Source organism: Polyergus mexicanus, unplaced genomic scaffold, assembly GCF_030449975.1.
Source record: "Polyergus mexicanus isolate NDT 795.1 unplaced genomic scaffold, iyPolMexi1.0 SCAF_3, whole genome shotgun sequence".
Classification (NCBI taxonomy): Eukaryota; Metazoa; Arthropoda; class Insecta; order Hymenoptera; family Formicidae; genus Polyergus; species Polyergus mexicanus.
In genome coordinates, this window is record NW_027223323.1 from 3418525 (window position 1) to 3437598 (window position 19074).

The 19074-nt window shown below is 34.9% G+C and overlaps 1 protein-coding gene across 11 annotated transcripts in view; it reads right to left on the reverse strand.

Annotated features, from left to right (window-relative positions):
• Nucleotides 1–3448: 3448 nt before the first annotated feature.
• Gw (trinucleotide repeat containing adaptor protein gawky) overlaps nucleotides 3449–19074 on the reverse strand; it is a 28367-nt gene continuing 12741 nt past the window's right edge. For 5 of the 11 annotated variants that reach the window (XM_070293241.1, XM_070293235.1, XM_070293237.1 and 2 more), the window contains 15 exons: nucleotides 17650–17699; nucleotides 17090–17202; nucleotides 16286–16466; nucleotides 13212–15584; nucleotides 12550–12908; nucleotides 12037–12352; nucleotides 10847–11374; nucleotides 10332–10705; nucleotides 9705–9902; nucleotides 8847–9005; nucleotides 7431–7886; nucleotides 7020–7340; nucleotides 6613–6839; nucleotides 6166–6544; nucleotides 3449–6029 (listed from right to left, as the gene is read on the reverse strand). In XM_070293241.1, coding sequence (XP_070149342.1) covers nucleotides 5688–6029; nucleotides 6166–6544; nucleotides 6613–6839; nucleotides 7020–7340; nucleotides 7431–7886; nucleotides 8847–9005; nucleotides 9705–9902; nucleotides 10332–10705; nucleotides 10847–11374; nucleotides 12037–12352; nucleotides 12550–12908; nucleotides 13212–15584; nucleotides 16286–16466; nucleotides 17090–17158 — 6282 coding nt within the window. In that variant the 5' untranslated portion in view covers nucleotides 17159–17202; nucleotides 17650–17699 and the 3' untranslated portion in view covers nucleotides 3449–5687. Of the gene's footprint in view, nucleotides 6030–6165; nucleotides 6545–6612; nucleotides 6840–7019; nucleotides 7341–7430; nucleotides 7887–8846; nucleotides 9006–9704; nucleotides 9903–10331; nucleotides 10706–10846; nucleotides 11375–12036; nucleotides 12353–12549; nucleotides 12909–13211; nucleotides 15585–16285; nucleotides 16467–17089; nucleotides 17203–17649; nucleotides 17700–18489; nucleotides 18646–18669; nucleotides 18933–18960; nucleotides 19044–19074 lie in introns of those variants that run through there. The other 6 variants (XM_070293236.1, XM_070293240.1, XM_070293239.1 and 3 more) reach the window with 6 other exon arrangements.

Here is a 19074-nt window from a genome sequence, read left to right on the forward strand (position 1 = left end):
CTGTAATTTTAAAGTCTTACTCCTCTAGAACATTTGGCAGGTACGGAGACACATCCTATATGAGACGGCCTGACCGATCCTGTGTATTACCATAAACGTGTGTGATCCTTTCCGAAAAGAAGGTAAGCCTATATAAAATATCTATTCAACTTAAAACTTAGCCTAAATATTGACTGCATAAATATTCTGTTTTATATAATAGCAATAATATAAAATAATTGTATAAAATCAATAGAGAGAGAGAACATGTTTGTCAAAATTGATTTTTCAAGTTATCAATTATTTCATTTTATTTTTTAACTCCGACGATTAAATTAATCAATAAATTATAAATTGATTATATTATTAATTGATTATATTATTAATAATGTCAAAATTTCATCTGTGATTATGCTTACTTTTTTGAAATATTTAAGGGTCTTCAAAATTCTTCTATATTCTATATATGTACAAATTAAAAAACAAATTATACAAATAAAATCATGTGCAAGTCTCACGCTATAAGAATCGAAATAATTTAAAAGCGCTTTTTCTCCGTCCCTGTAAACCTATGTTTTTTTCTTTTTCCGCGTTTTTTTTTTTTACTTTTCTGTTTTAAAACAATTGTTTTGTATCAGACGTATAAGATGTGTGCGTGTATACATGCGTGTATACGTGTCAATGAATTTAGTTATTATCTTACATCCGCTAATCAGTCCATTTTCATCAAATTTATTTATTTATCATCTCGCGATTGTGTATGTGTATATATATGACTGTGCATATATATGTACAGTTATCATGTGAAATGTATCGAATAATGAAAGGCAACGAGTCGGAAGGACTAAAGTTAACTTGCACTAGATTACATTTAAGCGATAGGCTGCACGTCGGTTGTTAAAAATGTTATCGTTTAAAAATTTTAAAGCTCCTTCTCATATTATTCCCTTATTATCTTATTATCGCATTGAAAGTGTACGCGCGCACTGTATCTGCATGTATGAATAATATGAGCGTGTAAGAATGTGCATTACTCTTTGCACGCAATGCGTAATTGCCGCGTGCGTGCGTGCTTCGTTTTAAAACTATCGCGATGATCGATCAATCGTATTTTAGTTAATTGTATATGCTGTATATACGCACAAGTTTTACGTACGCACATTTATAAATACACATTTTAAGCCTTTTTCGAGAGCTTTTATATATTTCTACATATATAAAAGAGTCGATAGTATATTTCATTTAAATTCCACTTATTCTTGAATTATCTTAATCTCCATCTGATCTTTTACTAACCGTTATTATAGTTATTATTATTATTATTATTATTATTATTATTATTACTATTATTATTATTATTATTTACTTATTACCTATTATATACGCGTAATTAAAATGTATTCATTAAGCAATGGTATTAATATTGAAATCAAATGTATTCTATGTATTGGATTATTCACACCATATGGTGTGCGTATGTATGCGTGTATATGTGTAACGTAAAGACCCTAAATATCTAAATACCATCTATATATCAATCACTGTTATCACAACAAACAATTCTAATGTTTTTTTCTGATCTTATCTTGGCTAACTCGGAGAAAAGTTCCCCTTTGATTCTCGAAAGCAACAATTTTCGTTCGCAGTAAATATTATTCGATATCTCTTTGCTTCTCGTCGCCCTCCGCTGCTAAATTAGCGCTGCGTCAATCTATCTTGCACTTAAAGCCGAGGCAAACAAGTAAACCATTGTAATCAACAGACATGCCTACATGGACCGTGCTGAGAAATGCAAACGCGAATTCCTCGCGCATTCAACTTTCATATCTCGCTCCATTTTACGAAAGCGAGCAATTATACTCTGTCACATTCATACTATATTCGTTCATTCCTCCACTCCCTTGTTTTCTCTTATTTTGTATCCTCCCTTCCCGTCTTTCTCCCCCTGTTTCCTCATTGATATTATCTCTCACGTGCACATTCTGCCTCATTTATTCTCCTCATCCTTCCCTGTCTCTATCTTTCTTTCTCACAGTCTCTCTGCCTTAACGCTCATGAATACACATTTAAGTCTTCAGACACTTATATTCTATTATCTTAAGATCTATATTTCAGAAACGTTAGAACGCCATTGTAGTTTTGTCAACCCTTTTAAATAGCTTATCTTTTAATCTATCATTTAACCTATCTTTTAAAGTAATTATTAATCAAATTTTTAGTTCTAGCATATTACTTAGCAAATTTCGTCAGAGATTACCACCGACGAATTATTATATTGTTGTCTCGTTATTAGTATGATAATTCACATTCATATATATATATATATATATATATATATATGTATATATGTATATATATATGTATATATAAATTCATAGTTTATAGTTATCGTAAGAGTGCATCATATATGTAAGTTTATATTATAATTGTCCTTACATCTTAGCACAGTTCTTTGTCGTACTCTCACTCTCTCTTTTACACTTTGCTACACTTTGTTAAGTAAAATGTCAGGATACCATACATATACATATTACATACATATATGTATGTACAGGTATGCTGTTTGTGTATGTGTACAATATAATAATGTATGAGATATATTTATGCATATATATATATCGTACTCCTGAAAACAGGCTGTCGCGCAATTCAAGAAATGCAACTCACAATTCGAATTTTTTTTTTTTTTTTAATTCTGTCAATATAAATTCTTCGCTTAGAGATTTGTCGTATAATTCTGATCTGAAAGACAATAAAAAATTTATTTTGAATTAAAAATACGTAACTTTAATTAAAACTTTATTTTAGACAACTTAAATACTAAATAGGATCAGTTAGACAAAATCGATAGATAAATATAATAGATGCAATCTATCAGTAAGTTTAAGCAATCGCATACATATATTACTTTCATCACATATTTTTAAATATTACCATCTTAAGTATTATCGTTTTAATTTTTTCTGTGTTTATCTTGTTATTTTAAAACGTTAAGGAATTTATTTCCTCGATTTGCGTGGCAGTTCTTTCTTTAGGAATACGATATAATTATGTACAGAACGATTCTTTCACTACTTCATCATTTTTTTTTCTTTTCTTTTCTTTTTTTTTCTTTCACTTTGCAACTGAGGAGCTCATATAGTCGTCATAATCGTACCGTCGTGTTCTTTTCCGCTTCCTCTTGAATTCTATCTACGTTAGACAGTAATTATGAATACTCCTTAAATTATGCATTCTTACGAAAATATTAAAATTAAGCATTACGTAACAACACTGGCCGACAGAGTCGAGGCAACATGACCGGCGGAACCGCGCGGATTCGCATCGCGGATACATCACGAACCGATGCACCGATACTTTCGTCATATAGCACGTGAGAAACGTGGCTCTTTTTGATGATGTCTTCTACAAAGCAATCTTTCTCTCTCCTTTCTCTCTCTTGGAAGGCAAGATATAAAAATTTCCAATGTTTTTTTTATTTTTTTTTTTTTATTTACTGGTATGCCAAAGTATAACGGTCCGGCATCCGCGAGAATCGACCGATCGCGTGGAAGCGGCGATAATCATTGTCGACCAATGCTACCGTATACGTTTCCTTAGCTTGGCGTGTTGACATTTGCAAGCATGCAGGTTCAGTCATGCGTGACAAACGTGTGTATTCAGTATGTGTGTATATGTAATTGTTCACACTTTTATCGCGCGCGGCTCGCGTCTTGTGATTGTGTTTCTTTTCTTCCTTCTATTTATATATATATATATATATATGTATATATATATTTTGTTCTCTTTCTATGTCTCAATTGACGAAGGAAAAAAAGCCGTCTCTTTCACATCTTTCGCGATTTTATGCCCACTGATTGATCGCGAAACGTTTCCACGCCGACACGCGGAGAAACGGAAAGACAAAGAAAAAAGAAAGAAACTGTTGTGCATGAGTAAATAACAGTTCGCTTGTTCGTCGTTTGGTTATCAGTCCATTCAGGTACCTTTGACGTTGAAGAGAAAAACTAATTTAAATTCATCCTAGAGACTGTGAGCTCTCCGCTCGACAGTATATGCGCCCGTAATAAATGCCATCCATTCGTAACATCGCCATTTACTCACGTTGCGATCTTACGCGGACCATTGTGATTACTATGAGTTCGAAGTATCATCACTAACAAGAGAAGCGTGATATACTACATACGCAATAATTGGTATGTAGTGTCCATTACTCGTCTTCATGTTTATTTTTCATGTATACTGCATATTTTCAGCCGCTTTATTAGCCGTTTGTATCAGCATTTTCCTCGGTCTTTCTCAACGCTTCGTGCTCTAATCGCTTCATCTCGTTTTTTTTCCATTTCTCCTTATCTCCTGTTTATCTTCTTCTTTTTTTTTCATTTAAACTCTACGTTAATAAATGGTAAAGAGACACACTGGACATTGGCACGACAGGTGGCATCTAGATTTAATATAGAATAAAATTTACGTTATTGCGATAACATTTGGTATCGTTGCGTCGTTGCCCAGTTGATCTGATATCCCTGCATTCCTCTCGTTTCTTCCACATTCGTGGGGGGTCCGGAGCGCAGTGAGGATTGGAAGTCGGGACAGAACACCAGGCAGCGACGTCAATGCTTGTTTTTTAAGGTTTTTTTTTTCTTTTGATTAGATTGATACAGTCTACATTTGATACGCGCTGCAGTCTTCGGAACTGTCCAGCAAAAAATGGAACACTCTTTGACCTGATCAGAGACCCTCGACGATAAATCTTCATTGAGAAAAGCGCCCTTCCTTCCCAATAAAACAGCACAAAGAGCGCGGAGTTTTTTTTTCTCTTCTCCCCTCTCGACTACGTTTTATCTTGATACATGCTTATTAGATTGGCTTAGAACGATGAGAACGCCATTTTGTCGTTACATATCGTGACAGATCGCACGCAGTACACGCACCAAGAGATTGATGAAAAGACCGTTGCGATTGGTATAATTTGACCTAACTTGATCTTCTGTAATCCATAAATCTTTTGGAGATATTCCTATCTCCTTGGAGTAATGACGCGACCGCATTCGTACTTGCAAGTATCTTCGTTTTCATTAAGTGTTTTTGATGAATGTATATGTGTGTGAGTGTGATTTGTCATGTAAAATTAGATATCTATCGCACAATTTGGTTGTATACCACTGTGATTATTTCGCTTACGCGTATTTTCTATTCAAGGCGGATACGAGGGTAGTAATTTCTTTGTTAAGTAACTCGTTATAGTAATTGCATTTCCTAGCAATATAATTGACGTTTCGTGAAGACCTCGTCCGTCTCATTTCCTTTCGTTCTCTTTTGCGCACATGCACACACGCGCGCGCACGCATGGGCGCACATACATACACTCCCCCCCCCCCTCTCTCACTCTCTTTCTATCACTCTCAAAATTCTCCCTTCCTTTCCCTCTTCTTCTCATACATTCGCTCTTTCTTATCATCGACAGAGTATACATAAGCAGATATATCTTGTATCCACTCTAACCAAAAACACCGATCGATAACGTGAATATAATACTTGAATATACAAAATGTGATCTAAGAGAAATAAGGGGGATCGGAAGGGAAAGTAATACGCATTCAATCACGAAATTTGCGTCAGCCGAGCTGCATCTTTGGACTTGCGTCATAAGCAAGTGAATTTGTTCACTTATTTGACAAGATTTTGGGCGGATAGACTCTCGTTCTCTACATCGACTCACCTCCCAGAAGATCTCCGGGTAAATACGAGTTGAGAGAACTGGGAGTTGCTCGTTGCTGGTCACTGTTGTCTATCCCGGCATTGCTCCACAGGGAATTGCTGGTGGGCGGGGCGCCCCAGAGCTGACTAGAACTGCCTCCCCATGTGTCGGGCGGCGGGCCAGCTTTGTTAGTTGGTCTAAGGCCCCAACCGGCTCCGCCGGAACCACCGGCCTGTTGTTGTCCGCCGTGGCCGAGTTGCTGCAGAATAGTGTGCACCTCGCTCTCTGCGGGCGACTCGGCAAATATCGTTGTGTTACCCAGGACGCAATTGTTTAGGGCTCCTTGTGCCTGAAAAAAGAAAATTGATAGTTTCATAATATATTTCAACCATTAAAGCAAAACAAAATTTATGAACATAAATACTATATATCGCAAAAATCTGAACAAATTTAAATACAATTCCGTATTTTTTTTCTATATTCACCTTGATTGCCTCGTCGCGAGAAGAATATTTCGTCAAAGCAATTCCATGATTCTGGTAAAGACGGAAATCTTGAACCGGTCCATGTTGCATACATAATGTTTTCAAAGTGGAACCGTCAATTTGTGGAGTAAGATTCTTCAGTAGAAGCCAAGTAGACATCCAACTCGAATTGCTAACCGACGACGATTGAAGACCCCACGAACTGGACGATCTACTGACACTTCCTAAGCCGGCTCCCCAGCCATTGCTTGCATTCGTAGCCCCTTTACTACCCAAGCCAGGAGGTGGACCGCGCGCTTTGCTCATTGGTGCACCCCATAGTTCCGAAGTCACAGCAGTTGGCGGAGGAGCAGACTCTCCCCATGTATTCTTGGAAGTGCTGCAACAAATTGAGCTTTTATAACTATACAGTCAATAATATAATATATATTTAGGTAGAACAATTACCTAGTAAATGCACTAGGTGTGGTAGCTGGTGGATTAAATGTCCACGTAGAATTACTTAGACTCGGAATCGATGTGTCAGGATTGGCTGTTTGCGGTGGCGGTGATGTCTTGCTGCTCGATGAAAAAATCGTATCGGGATCCTTGATAGTTGCCAGAGATAACGGAGAGCGCACAACAGAGCCGGGAGTGATGCTAGGATCATCTTCGATGCTTTTTATCTGGGTACCCTAAAATGAAATGAAATATAGGTGGACCTGGATAAGCTTTAAATACTAACACGCTATTTTTTATGCTTTAATGTTTATGCGTGCTCTCCAAGTATAGTTTTATATCATGACAGTATACTCTCTGAAAACATTCGATGACGATAAAAAGCAAATAACATTACGGTATTGGAAATGGATTACCTTCCATGGCTTCCCTGGTTCGAATTCCGGTACGAGGTCTGTATATGCGGCACCACCTGGTTGCCAGTCCTTTCCATCGGTCGCATCGCTGTTACCTGGATCAGGCCAGCCGCTATCGCCGAGTCGAGAAGACCATGTGCCGTCACTTTGACCTAACAATGGATTCATGTTTGGACTACTATGCGATTGAGTCAAAGCACCAGGTGTTGTGGGCGGTTTACTTGTAGTTCCGGGAGCACGGGAGAATTCGTTTGACACCAAATCACCGTCCTTGTCGAGCGATGGCAGCTTCCACTGATTTAATCTTGACTGTTGTTGACTCTATCGAAAAAAGAATACAAATATAGAGTACATAATTGCACACCAAGATCTTTATTTATATATATTTATATATATAAACCAAACACACACACATACCACCGGAGGTTCTTTGTTCATCGTTAAATCACTAAAACTGTTTTGTAAAGCTGACATAGGATCGTGCACAGAGGATTTGTAATACTCTGATGCTTGTGATGGAGGAGCTGGATGTTGTTGTTGTTGTTTCATGTATGTCGCTTGCTGTACCGCAATCTGATTTTGCAAATTTGTGATTTGCTGCTTGGTTTTCGTAATTTGAACACTAATCTGCAGAGCAGACTGATTGCTTCCTTTCATTGAAGTATTCTGAAGAGTGTGCTGTTGGTGCAATTGCTGCAGAACCTTGATTTGCTGCAGCAGCTGATTTAGTAACATCAGAGTTTGAGGCGCTAGTGGTTGATTTAAAATCTGGTGATTCAGATATCCTTCATGGACAGCTAATTGAATTTGCTGCACGAGCATACGCAATTGCTGCGTACTTGGCTGATTCTGCGTTGTGCGAGATGCCTGAAAATTAATATATAAATGTGTATAAAAATACTGCATACGTTAAACAAATTGAGGATAATTTGATTTAAATTATATAGACAAAATATGTATAATCTACATTATGTGATTTTCTATTTAAAATATATATTTTTTAAATAAAATATAAATATTATATATAAACACAATTCTTCTTATGTATATTTAAACTAAATCAAATTTAGCTTGATTGTAAAGCTACAAATTGGTTTATGTGTTTTTTTAAATATTAATATATTACAAATATATTTATACATTAATGTGTGTTTGCAATTTATTAATATATAATATTTCGTAATAAATAATGTATATTTTATATATCACTACATTTTGATTATATAATATATATATAAAAAAAAAAAAAATATCCTATATATAACCGAATTATCAGTGTGTAAATGTGTTTAATTTTGATTTAGGACAATATTTCTTAACTGCCCCAATAGTTAGTAATACTTCATTAATAACAAATAACGATCAACATGCTCAAAGCTAATATTACACAAATACAAATTCATGCATTTAAAAAGCAGACTAAATTATATACATGTACATTAATAAATATATTTGCTATATGATAATATCTCTTTTTACAACATGGAGTTTTTTCAAAATATTGGCTAATTTAAGAAAATATATAATATTTTGATCGATAGATTGTATATATAACCCCCTCCTCCTCTTGTATAAATAAATAAATAAATCATTATCATCAGACCACTTTTATGAAAAATGAATTTATCCAATCTTCTAACAATAAGTCATTACTAGGAATTTGTCGAAATGTGTGACCCCTGTGATCACGCTTTGTCATTAGCGCGCACAGATACAAAATTGGCATTATAGTATGTGCCCTTGCTTTTACCATAAAAAAAGACAAATAAAGAAACTTAAATACAATCCGATAAAAAGTTTGATGTTTTCAAGAATGAATTTGTTCACCTGATTGAAAGGAGGTTGTGGCGTATTGGTACTTGGCTGCTGTTGTTGTAGCGGAATAGCTGTTTGTTGCTGTTGTTGTTGTTGAAGTTTGAGAAGACTAGCACTGGTGACAGAACCACCTACGCCCCCACTGGTCGCCCCACTGGGCACTCCTCCGCCCTGTGTTAAATACAAATTGTACCCTATATGCCTACCTTCTTTCTTCCTCTTCTTCTTTCGTACACATTAATATATAATTATATTGATTGCATAAGTACATTTTTACTATGGATATTTAATAGTTACAATATTTTCATTATAGACTATTAAAACTCTCTTCCTCAAATATGAACCATAACAAAGAATTTGTATCTTTTTACAAGACTTTCATATTTAAATATTTAATTCCTACAATATTTGAATTATTTTTATTTATATGCGAATATTTATGCTATATACATAAATACATATGATTGACACACATATTACATTTTCAATGATCTAAGAGAAACATTTGCAATACAAAAAACAATTAGTAACTATTAATATCGTATCAGTACTGTGCTGTTCCTTCATTTTCAATTCATCATTTTCAATTATTATACATTGTTAATTTCTAATGAAACAATATCAAAGTGTACACTTGCTCAATCTCATCAGTTGTTAAACAAATTTCATCGAAAACCGTAGCGCGTGTTTATTTGCTATCGAATATTTTCACTTTGTCACACTTTCACAATCAACATTGTTAATAAAGGATAAAACACATATTATTCAAAAATCCTATATATTCCTTAGGAAATTGCTCACAGTCAAAAACTTGTTTTCCACAAAACAAAAATATATATGCGCATATTTAACTCAGCTGATTAAACTTACTGGAGGAAATGACATCTGCTGTCCAACATGATTGAATCGCGGATATGCAGGCGCGCTGGTCGCTTGATGCGCCGGATCGTAACCCGAGTGCGTATCGTGGCGTCTCCACTGATCGACGGGACGTATTTGATTGAGAAGTTCCAGTGCCTCATCTCGGTTCATTTCTCGATTCCTTAATGCTATTTCAACATCTTCTTTCTAAAAAGGACAATAGAGTTCTCATGTAAATATTGCATATTCTTATAGTATCCTATAATTTTATTATTTTTAATAATAATCTATTTAAAAAAATTTTAAGTTATTGTTTTTATTATGCCTTAATAAAAATTCGACAAAATGCTAAATTTATATGTACGGCAAGAGACATCGATAACAATTAACAAATTTATACTGTCAAACACAATCAATGACGTACAAAACAACTAATTTACTCTAACGTATACTACAAGAAATAATTGACATCATTTCTCACTTCTAATATCATAATTCATTATTGCTGAAATGAGAAACTAGAAGCCTTGAGTTCTAAATCTACTATTATATTAGCAAGTTAATAATTTGCAAAAATAAACGGGGAAATATAAATTATAGATGGAAATAAATAAATAAAAATTAAAGATTTCATACCTTAAATCCTAATTCGCAGAGATATCGGAACTCGCGACTATTCCAAATAACTTCCTTCGTTAAAGTGGGCTTTGTAGGATGTGCCCAGCTGGGAGTCGGATCCATATCAGAGTCGCCCCAACTACCAGTAGGTCCCATAGGCTTCGGCTTGTGCGCAGTTGGACCACCCCAAGCTGGATTTAGTTGAGGTTCATTCCATGTAGCGGGTGCTTTAGCATCCTCCCAGGATGCGGTGTCATGCGGCCCATCTGTCCAGGTTCCATTGCGTCCGCTCGAAGCGCCGGGATGACCCCACATAGGATTACCTACGTCTGGTTTCATTCCAGGTTGTCCTGGCATTCTGTTCTGTGGCATGCCGGGTGGACATTGCATGCCTGCAAAGTAAAAGACACAAGATTAGTATTAAGTAACATTTACAAAATTTTCAAATAAAAAATAAATATATATCAATAATTTTTATTTCAACGATACTATCGAACAAAAATTAAATTCCGAGACACTTTGCGAACATATACCTCCACGAGCCAAATTCGGTGCAGGCATATCCTTCCAGTGTGACACTTTGCTACCCGGTATTGCGCGCTGATTAGCACCCGGGTTTCCCCAGAGACTAGTACCATCGTCGTAATTGGGCACGTTGCGTCGTTGTGTCGGCGGCGAGGGTTCTTCCCAACCGGTCGGTTTGCCAGGCATAATATCTTTCGGCGGTGGCGCGGCCCACTGATTCATGTTCGATGGATTAAGCATCTTGGCTGGCGGTCCGGACGGGTGTTGATGACTCATCTGATGATGTCCAGGAGGTCCAGGCGGCTGACTCCACATCGCATCCGCGTTTGCGCCATGTAAACGTCCTGATATCCCACGTGGATCACCACGCATGTCGGCCATTCGCGGATCACGAGCCATCGGATCCATCACACGCATATGATCTCGTGGATCCAAGGACATACGGTGATCCCGTGGGTCACGCATCTCTCTCGGATCCACAGATCGCAAGTCTCTTGGATCTCTGTGATCTATTCTGGGATCGCCCCAATTGGATCCTATCGTAATAATCAACGTTTTTTGTAATTGCAGTTATTTTCATCGCCACACGCAATAATCATATCGATTTATAAGTAATCTAGATTTTATCTAAACTGTTAAGCATGATATGATACTTTGTCAAATCTGCGATAATTATTATCGTGATTAAAAAACGTACAATTTTAATGTAATTACTTATAAATCGCTTTAGTTTGATTTTGCATTGCAGCCAGTCTATATTTCATTCTAATAGGCAAGTATATATCACAATTTTTATTTTCTATGTTTAACTCTGCGAATACAAATATAAGTTTTGAAATATACACTTTATAGCCAATTATTCGTTCTAATATAGGATTCAGAATGGCCCGAAATCAATCAAGTCACATTCAATGTACGCGTGCTGTGATATAAATATTTTTTTATTACAGATTTATTTTCAAACAATATTATAGACGATGCCTCTCTATACTGTATTAAAAATATTATTTATCTTTTATATATAATTTTAATTATGTTATTATGAAAAATATCTAATATATAATATTAAAATCAAGAGTATTTTCCAGTCAAAATTAAAAAATATTTAAATATATATTTAAATATTTATATATATATATACACTTTGCCTATGTAGATCTAGCATCTCCAGCCTTCACTAGCCCAACTCTCCACATACCAGCTTGATTACCAGCAGCACCGGTCCATTGAGCAGCGCTCGGCTGTGACTGCGTCGGTGCACCAGTCCACATGTTTGACGAATCAGCTGTTTCATCATCTTCGCCCCAGGTGCCGCCAATATTAGTCGCCGGAGTGTGACCCCACGGTGTTTTCGTTTGCTGCTGAGGCGGCGGCTGTCCGCCGTTACGCAGATTCGCCTCCCATAGATCGGTACCGTTGTTCACTGGTGGTTTCCAGATTGGTACACCGTCTTTGGTCATGCTTGGTTCGGGAGATGTCGGCACGTCCCAATTTGTATCTTGGTTCACGTTTTGCTGTACAGTTATTCATATACATGAATATTGCATTGAACACGGGCACGATTGTTAACTGTTGTAATTATAAAGTTTGTTGCTGCATATATTTCTACTTTTTCGACATAATAAAAGATTGATTAACATTTTGTATTTATAACAAGAATCATTTAAAAATAGCACTCTTGAAATGTATAACTATATTGTATTTTACTTACGCAGCCCCAACCATCGTGACTAAAAAGCGCTTCTCTCATCGTATTGAGTTGCTCAAGTTGCTGTTTCGTAGACGGGTTATTAGTCGCCGAAGTATTACCGATACTCACAGCTCCCTGGGTAGGATTATTCGATTGATTGTTATTCGCACTCGAACCTGAAGATTGTTGCTGTTGAACGCCGCTACTGTTGTTATTTTGCACTGATGGATTTTGTCCAAGACCACCTGGATTGTTAGATTTTCCCTGAGGCCATTGATTATTATTCTGATTCGCTTGAGTAGGATTATTTGATTGAGATGTAGGCGGACCAGATTGTTGATTCGATTGTTGATTGGGATTAGTAACTTTGCTCACATTACCTATAATTGATCAAAAAAGAAATACATTTGTCATTATAAATTGTAGAAAACAAGAGTCCTATTCACACAAATAGTATTAAATATTTTTATAATTTATTTATGAGTATTCAAAATATTTATGCATTTTGTTATGTTTTAATATTATCAATATATTATCGCATATTAGCATATTAATGTTTTAAAAAATTATAATACAAAATTAGAAAAAATAAAATAAGTTAAATATATATATAAAATAATTTTAGTGATATATATATGTATAGTAAAAATTTGTAAAAATTTTTTAGCTGTTGGTGCCCTTACCCGGATTATTTTGGCTTCCAGGGGGTCCTTGATTTTGATTTTGATTTGGATTTCCAGTGACAGATCGGTTGACGGTGTTTCCGCCCCAATTATTGGGTGCATTAGCAGCACCGGGTGGATTTCCGGGTGTACCACCCCATCCACTCTGATTCGTATTGTTGTTATTCGGAGTAGTGGCTTGCGTCGTTCCCCAATTGGTAGCTCCACCGCTATTCAAGGAACTCTCTCCGCCCCCTGCTAATCGCAGGACCATTGGTATGCCCCAACGTTGTTTATAACTTGTAATAGGCTCGTTGTATTTGTGATATAACTGCGCAACAGGATTACGAAACAGGATGTCCAAGATGGATTTTAGTTGATGCCGTTGAACTCCATATTCGCTCCCGTACTTCTCGTATGTTCTTCGACAAGCAGGAACTAACGCACGCACACACTTTATAAGGTATGACCATTGCAACGTAGACAATACAATGGAATCTTCGTTGCCGTTGCATATGATGGTATCATTATTATCATTATTATCATCATTATCATCGTCATCGTTCTTACGACTTTGATCGCGTCTAAGATTATCTCGGTCATATTTGCAGATCAACTGAGCGTCATCTTTCGATGTTGTTGTAGTAGCCTTGAGCTTGTCAATAGCATAAATTTGCACGAGTTTAAATTTAGTTGCGTCATAATGACACAAGTAGTCATTCTTATTAAGATCATCTGTATGACTTAGCAACATATATTGGATACATATTTGGTCATTTTGGAGTAAATTGAAATATTCCAATCGCATTTCATTATCGTTCGTGCGAATCTCCGCCCGAGACACAGGTACAGCAATTGTTTGGGATGCGACGGTGGCTGATTGGCATGTAAGCGTCATCGTAGGCTTGCAGGTAGTCATTATAGGAATGTTGACAGTCAACTTAACTTGCCTTCTGTTGTCAGATTCGTCAAGTCGAGCGGCATGAGATGTTTCAAACTTAACGTTACTATTACATTTATCGCTTAGCATAGACCTACATACAAACTTAATGGTAGAGTTAGATTCACGATCGGTAGCGACCAATCCCCTATTATATCTACTAATCTTAAAACAAGTGTTTAGAGGCTTATTGTTATCCTGAAATAAAAGAGCACCAACAGTAAATATTGTTGCTTCGGTACAACTAATACCATCATTTTGAGACCCTAAGATTCTAACATTAGTAGTCATTACACTAGTCTTGTAGCACACAGCGATGTCAACAATGTTTCCGATAACATCTGGATTATTATTATTATTATTAATATTAATTTCCTCTTCAATACTACCAACGTTACTGTACTCGTTATTATAATATTCATTATAATTATTACCAACGTTGTAATCATTACTTTTACATATTACTAATAATGGAACACATATGTGTTGCATCAGCTCGGTCACAGTGACATTACATAATGGAGAAATAGAAGATTGTACATATAATTGTGTGAGATTTTTCAGGAAAGATCGCAAAGTGTGGTCAATTATTTCGTTTCTGAAAACGATAAGCGTAATGGAAGAACTGGCGGCATACATCGCAAAATTCTGAGCATAATAAACAGACACCGGTACTAGAGTGTTGCCATTGAAATGCAATTTCAAGAGATGTCGTACTATTCGGCAGCTCAGTGAGACTCGGATGTTAGAATCATCCAGAATTCTATTGTTTGCAAGCAGTCTGGACATCTGAGCAAAACTGGTAACTAGGGCGTACTTATCACCTAGTAGTTTCATTCTATTCGATGTGATGGTAGAATCGACCCTCTTAATACAAAGAACCGGGATAACAGCAACTATTTTGTCAAAGCCACCACTAAAGAAGAGGTAATGATTACTGTAACTGGTTGAGCTGAGCAATATCACAGACTTGGAGTTGTTATTACTTACATAACTAAAATTAGCCTTAAATTTATTGTTGTCGCCTAGGTCAAGGCAGGACCCTAGTAAGGAGTAATTGTCGTCAGAGTTAGGGAGACGTAACAACCGTTGGGGACTATCAGACTTGGGTATCCTAACTAGGCTAGGTACCCCAACGGCGCGATACGCTTCATCCCTTTCAAAATTTACACATACCCTTATACATACTCTAATATATAGATTACTAAAGCTAGTCTTATTATCACTTAATGTCTTACAAATAGACTTAGAGTTATTGGCGGAGCTGCCCAGCTGCAAACCAAGCAAGCCCGGTGTGTTTTGCTTTCTGTACTTGTGATGATTATGTTCTGCATTGTTGTGATTATTTATTTTATTATTATTATCGCAGATTAGAAGGTGATTTGTTGGGTATTTTGTGGTTGTTGGCGCCACTGACTGGCAGGCCTTACCTATGCCGGTTGAGTTGAACTCACCTGTAATTAAAGTGCTCATGCTATATGCCATTGGAATTTCTAATGAGTATATATATTCAATATAAATATTTAGTAACCACATTTAAATGTACTCTGCATTTAACGTAAATAAATTTTTGGGGGTTTTTGTTGAAAATACTCCATGTGTGTGTTGTGTTAAAATTAAAAGACATCAAAATTATTGATAACAAAATATCTGAATTAATATATATATAACAATAATAACGTCTTTATTTAATATGTTTTATATAATTTAAATAGTTTTTATATTTGTATGAAAAAAGTTAGATTGTCTATTCTATATGTTCATATATATATTTAATACTAATCTTTTTATAAATATTTATCAAAGCTGAGCTTATAACTTTATTCAGCTTTCAACATCTTTCAATTTTAAACAATAAATATTAAAATAAATAATAAGATATATAAAATTAGTAAATAAACAATATCTTTTTACAAAACGTACTTGTGTTTGTAATTAATATATAATATATTAAGCAGCATAAAATAAGCGAATCAAATAAGAATATATATATATATATATATATATATATATATATATATATATATATATATATAGGATGCCTCAATACCATCGCAATATTCTTTTAATAAATTTTATAATCAATTAAAAATAAATTTGTCCTTATAAAAATTATATATATCATTAATAAATATCAAAATATCTATTTACTCACCAGCTTGGTTCAGCAGGACGGTTGAAAAGTCATTGGCGGCGGTAGCTTCGGGATGGCTAATAGGTGCTGCCATCATGCTGCTGTTTGCTATCGATTCGATATCACAGTACCTAGTGTGCTCTGATCCTTCCCCTTCCCCCACCCCATCCAGACTGCTTTCCCCTAATACTACTACATCCCCCTATACGACATAAAAAAGGGACAAGTTTAAATATGTCTGTTTCAAGAAATGTTAATGTACAAACTAAAATATAAGATATAAATAAACAAATAATAATGAAATTGATATGAAATTAAAATAATATTACATGTAAACAGAAGAAAAAAATTCGATTTTTATAATTCTCAACAATTAGACGTGATATATATTTCTTAAGAATGAAAAAATAATTTATATGCAGTAGTTACAGATATTCTAAGAGGAAAAAAGTAATTTTAATATTTATAAATGTAAAATCATTAGACACTTATCAAAAATTATGCAATTTATCGTAGATTATGATATATGTAATCTCAGCAAATAATTTTTTATCTGAGACACATGTATTTAAAAGATTATAAAATCATCTCATTAACAGTATCTATCAATACTATTTTCATTAGGTTTATTCCTAATAGAAGTTTAATTATGTTTGCATATCGAGACAATAATTTATGATATTATGAAATTTTGATAACATTAATAATTCATTTCGAATTTATGCAAGTTTTTAGAATTGACGTATTTCAATGTGATCCTAAGTGATATAATATATAAAAGATGATTATATCCTAAATCCCTACAATTTGCATGTAAATGCTTACCATGGAATTTTGTACGAAGGCATTTGTTTCTGTAGAAATCTCATGTGAACTAGAATTGTGTGGAAACATTGGGCTCAGTTCTTCTTTGGCAGGCAATGCATAGAAACCAAGATCTATATCCAAAACATACGAGACATATATAAATATAATTTACAATAATATTTTTTCACAATTTAAATAATCAAACTTAGTACTATCAAATAAAAAGCTAATTAGCAATAAATAAATATATATATATATATATATATATATATATATATTCATAAATATCAATAATGTTAAGTAAGTAAATGTAAGTAAAAGTAATGTTAAGTAAATTTTTCCTTTCCATAATAGTATATAAAAAATAAAATAATTAAAGTCTATACTAATGTAGTAGAACATATATAACTACAGTTTATCATTTAATTTTTTAGATTAATACGTTTTATTTTCTAAATTAATACATTTGATATCTATAATTACTTTAGAACTACAAGGCTAAAAAATGAATGCTATTAAATGAAATACTAAGAAAATAGTCTTTATTTGCAAAACTGATTCAAGCAGTAAATTAATACCTCGTAAACTAACGCTATCAGTGCGCTCCTAGCTCCATGCCAGTGGAGATCTGAAAAAAAATACAAAATATATCAAGATAATCGCGGAATATTTGCTAGAAAAATATATTCTATTTAAATGGTATCAATTTTTAATAACGTACTTGCTTAATAAATCTTAAGATAAAATTTTCTCGGTAAAAATAGAATTTATCATGTCTTTTATCAACTCTCGATATTCAAATATATAAGCAATTGAAGCAAATAGAATTTTTGTTAAAATAAAATTTACCTAAAATTATCCCAAAAATATATAAAATTTCTTCACTTAATTATAATATTTTATATTCAATAAAACATTTCATATCCCTAAGAAAATTTGCTAAGAAATAATTCACTTTAAGCTTGTCAGAATTTCCAAATAGAACACTTGTATATATTGACAGGTATAAGAGAATAACAGATTAATATTTTTAAACAAATACACATACACATACAATTATAATAATTTATTATAAAATAAAAAAAAGAGTAATACAAAGCGATCTCTAATTAAATTAAATTAAAATATTGATTTGAAAAAAAAAAAGAAATAAAAGAAATCTCTTCAATCTCGTTTTATTCCGTATGATTTTAAAACCATCACAATAAACACAGATTCACACTTCATTCTCGTTTTTCCGTCTGCGACTCGCAGTTACTATCGATCGGAGCACCTTAAACGAAGCAAAAAGGAAAAAGAAGAGTATAAAAGATCTCCGTTCAAGGTTAAATCCAAGTTCTTCATAACCGCTATAAAAAATTATCGCTAGATATCGCAACAGGATGATCCTAAACCTAACCTAAACGACGTATAATTACCGGACGATTCTGCTTATTCGACGCCCGAAATACCGCTTGCTCAATTCATTCCGCTCTCCCGCGGAGCTCGCACGAGATATATATCCGTTTAATACGATCCGACAACGACAACGGGCGTGACGGAAAGGAACACTACACAACGACGTACGATCGTTTGATAAGACGACATTATTTACGTACGGGAGCCGTCCTCGTAATATCGCTCCGAGCTCCGAGGCGCTCCGAGTTCTGGCACAAGCGAACAACACGGAGCAGCCAAATGTCACACCATGCGAGCAGCGCGCGACGCACTTCTTGGAGAAGGAACGGAGCTCGCAAGGTACGCGGCGCGAGCGACAGACAAAGATAAGATATCGAGAAAGAGGGAGGGAGGGAGAGAGAAAGAGAAATGCCAGCACGGAAGACGCCGAAAGAGAGAGAGACAGAGAGAGAAATAGAGACAAGAATATATTCGCCGAAAAAAAAACGTACCTCGAACCGAGCGTCATACATCGGGTCACTCGGGACGATTAAAAGACAGCCGATGTTGGATCCTGCGTACTCCCCCCTGCCCTGCCCCAGTACTCTGCGTTGATACCACTGCTT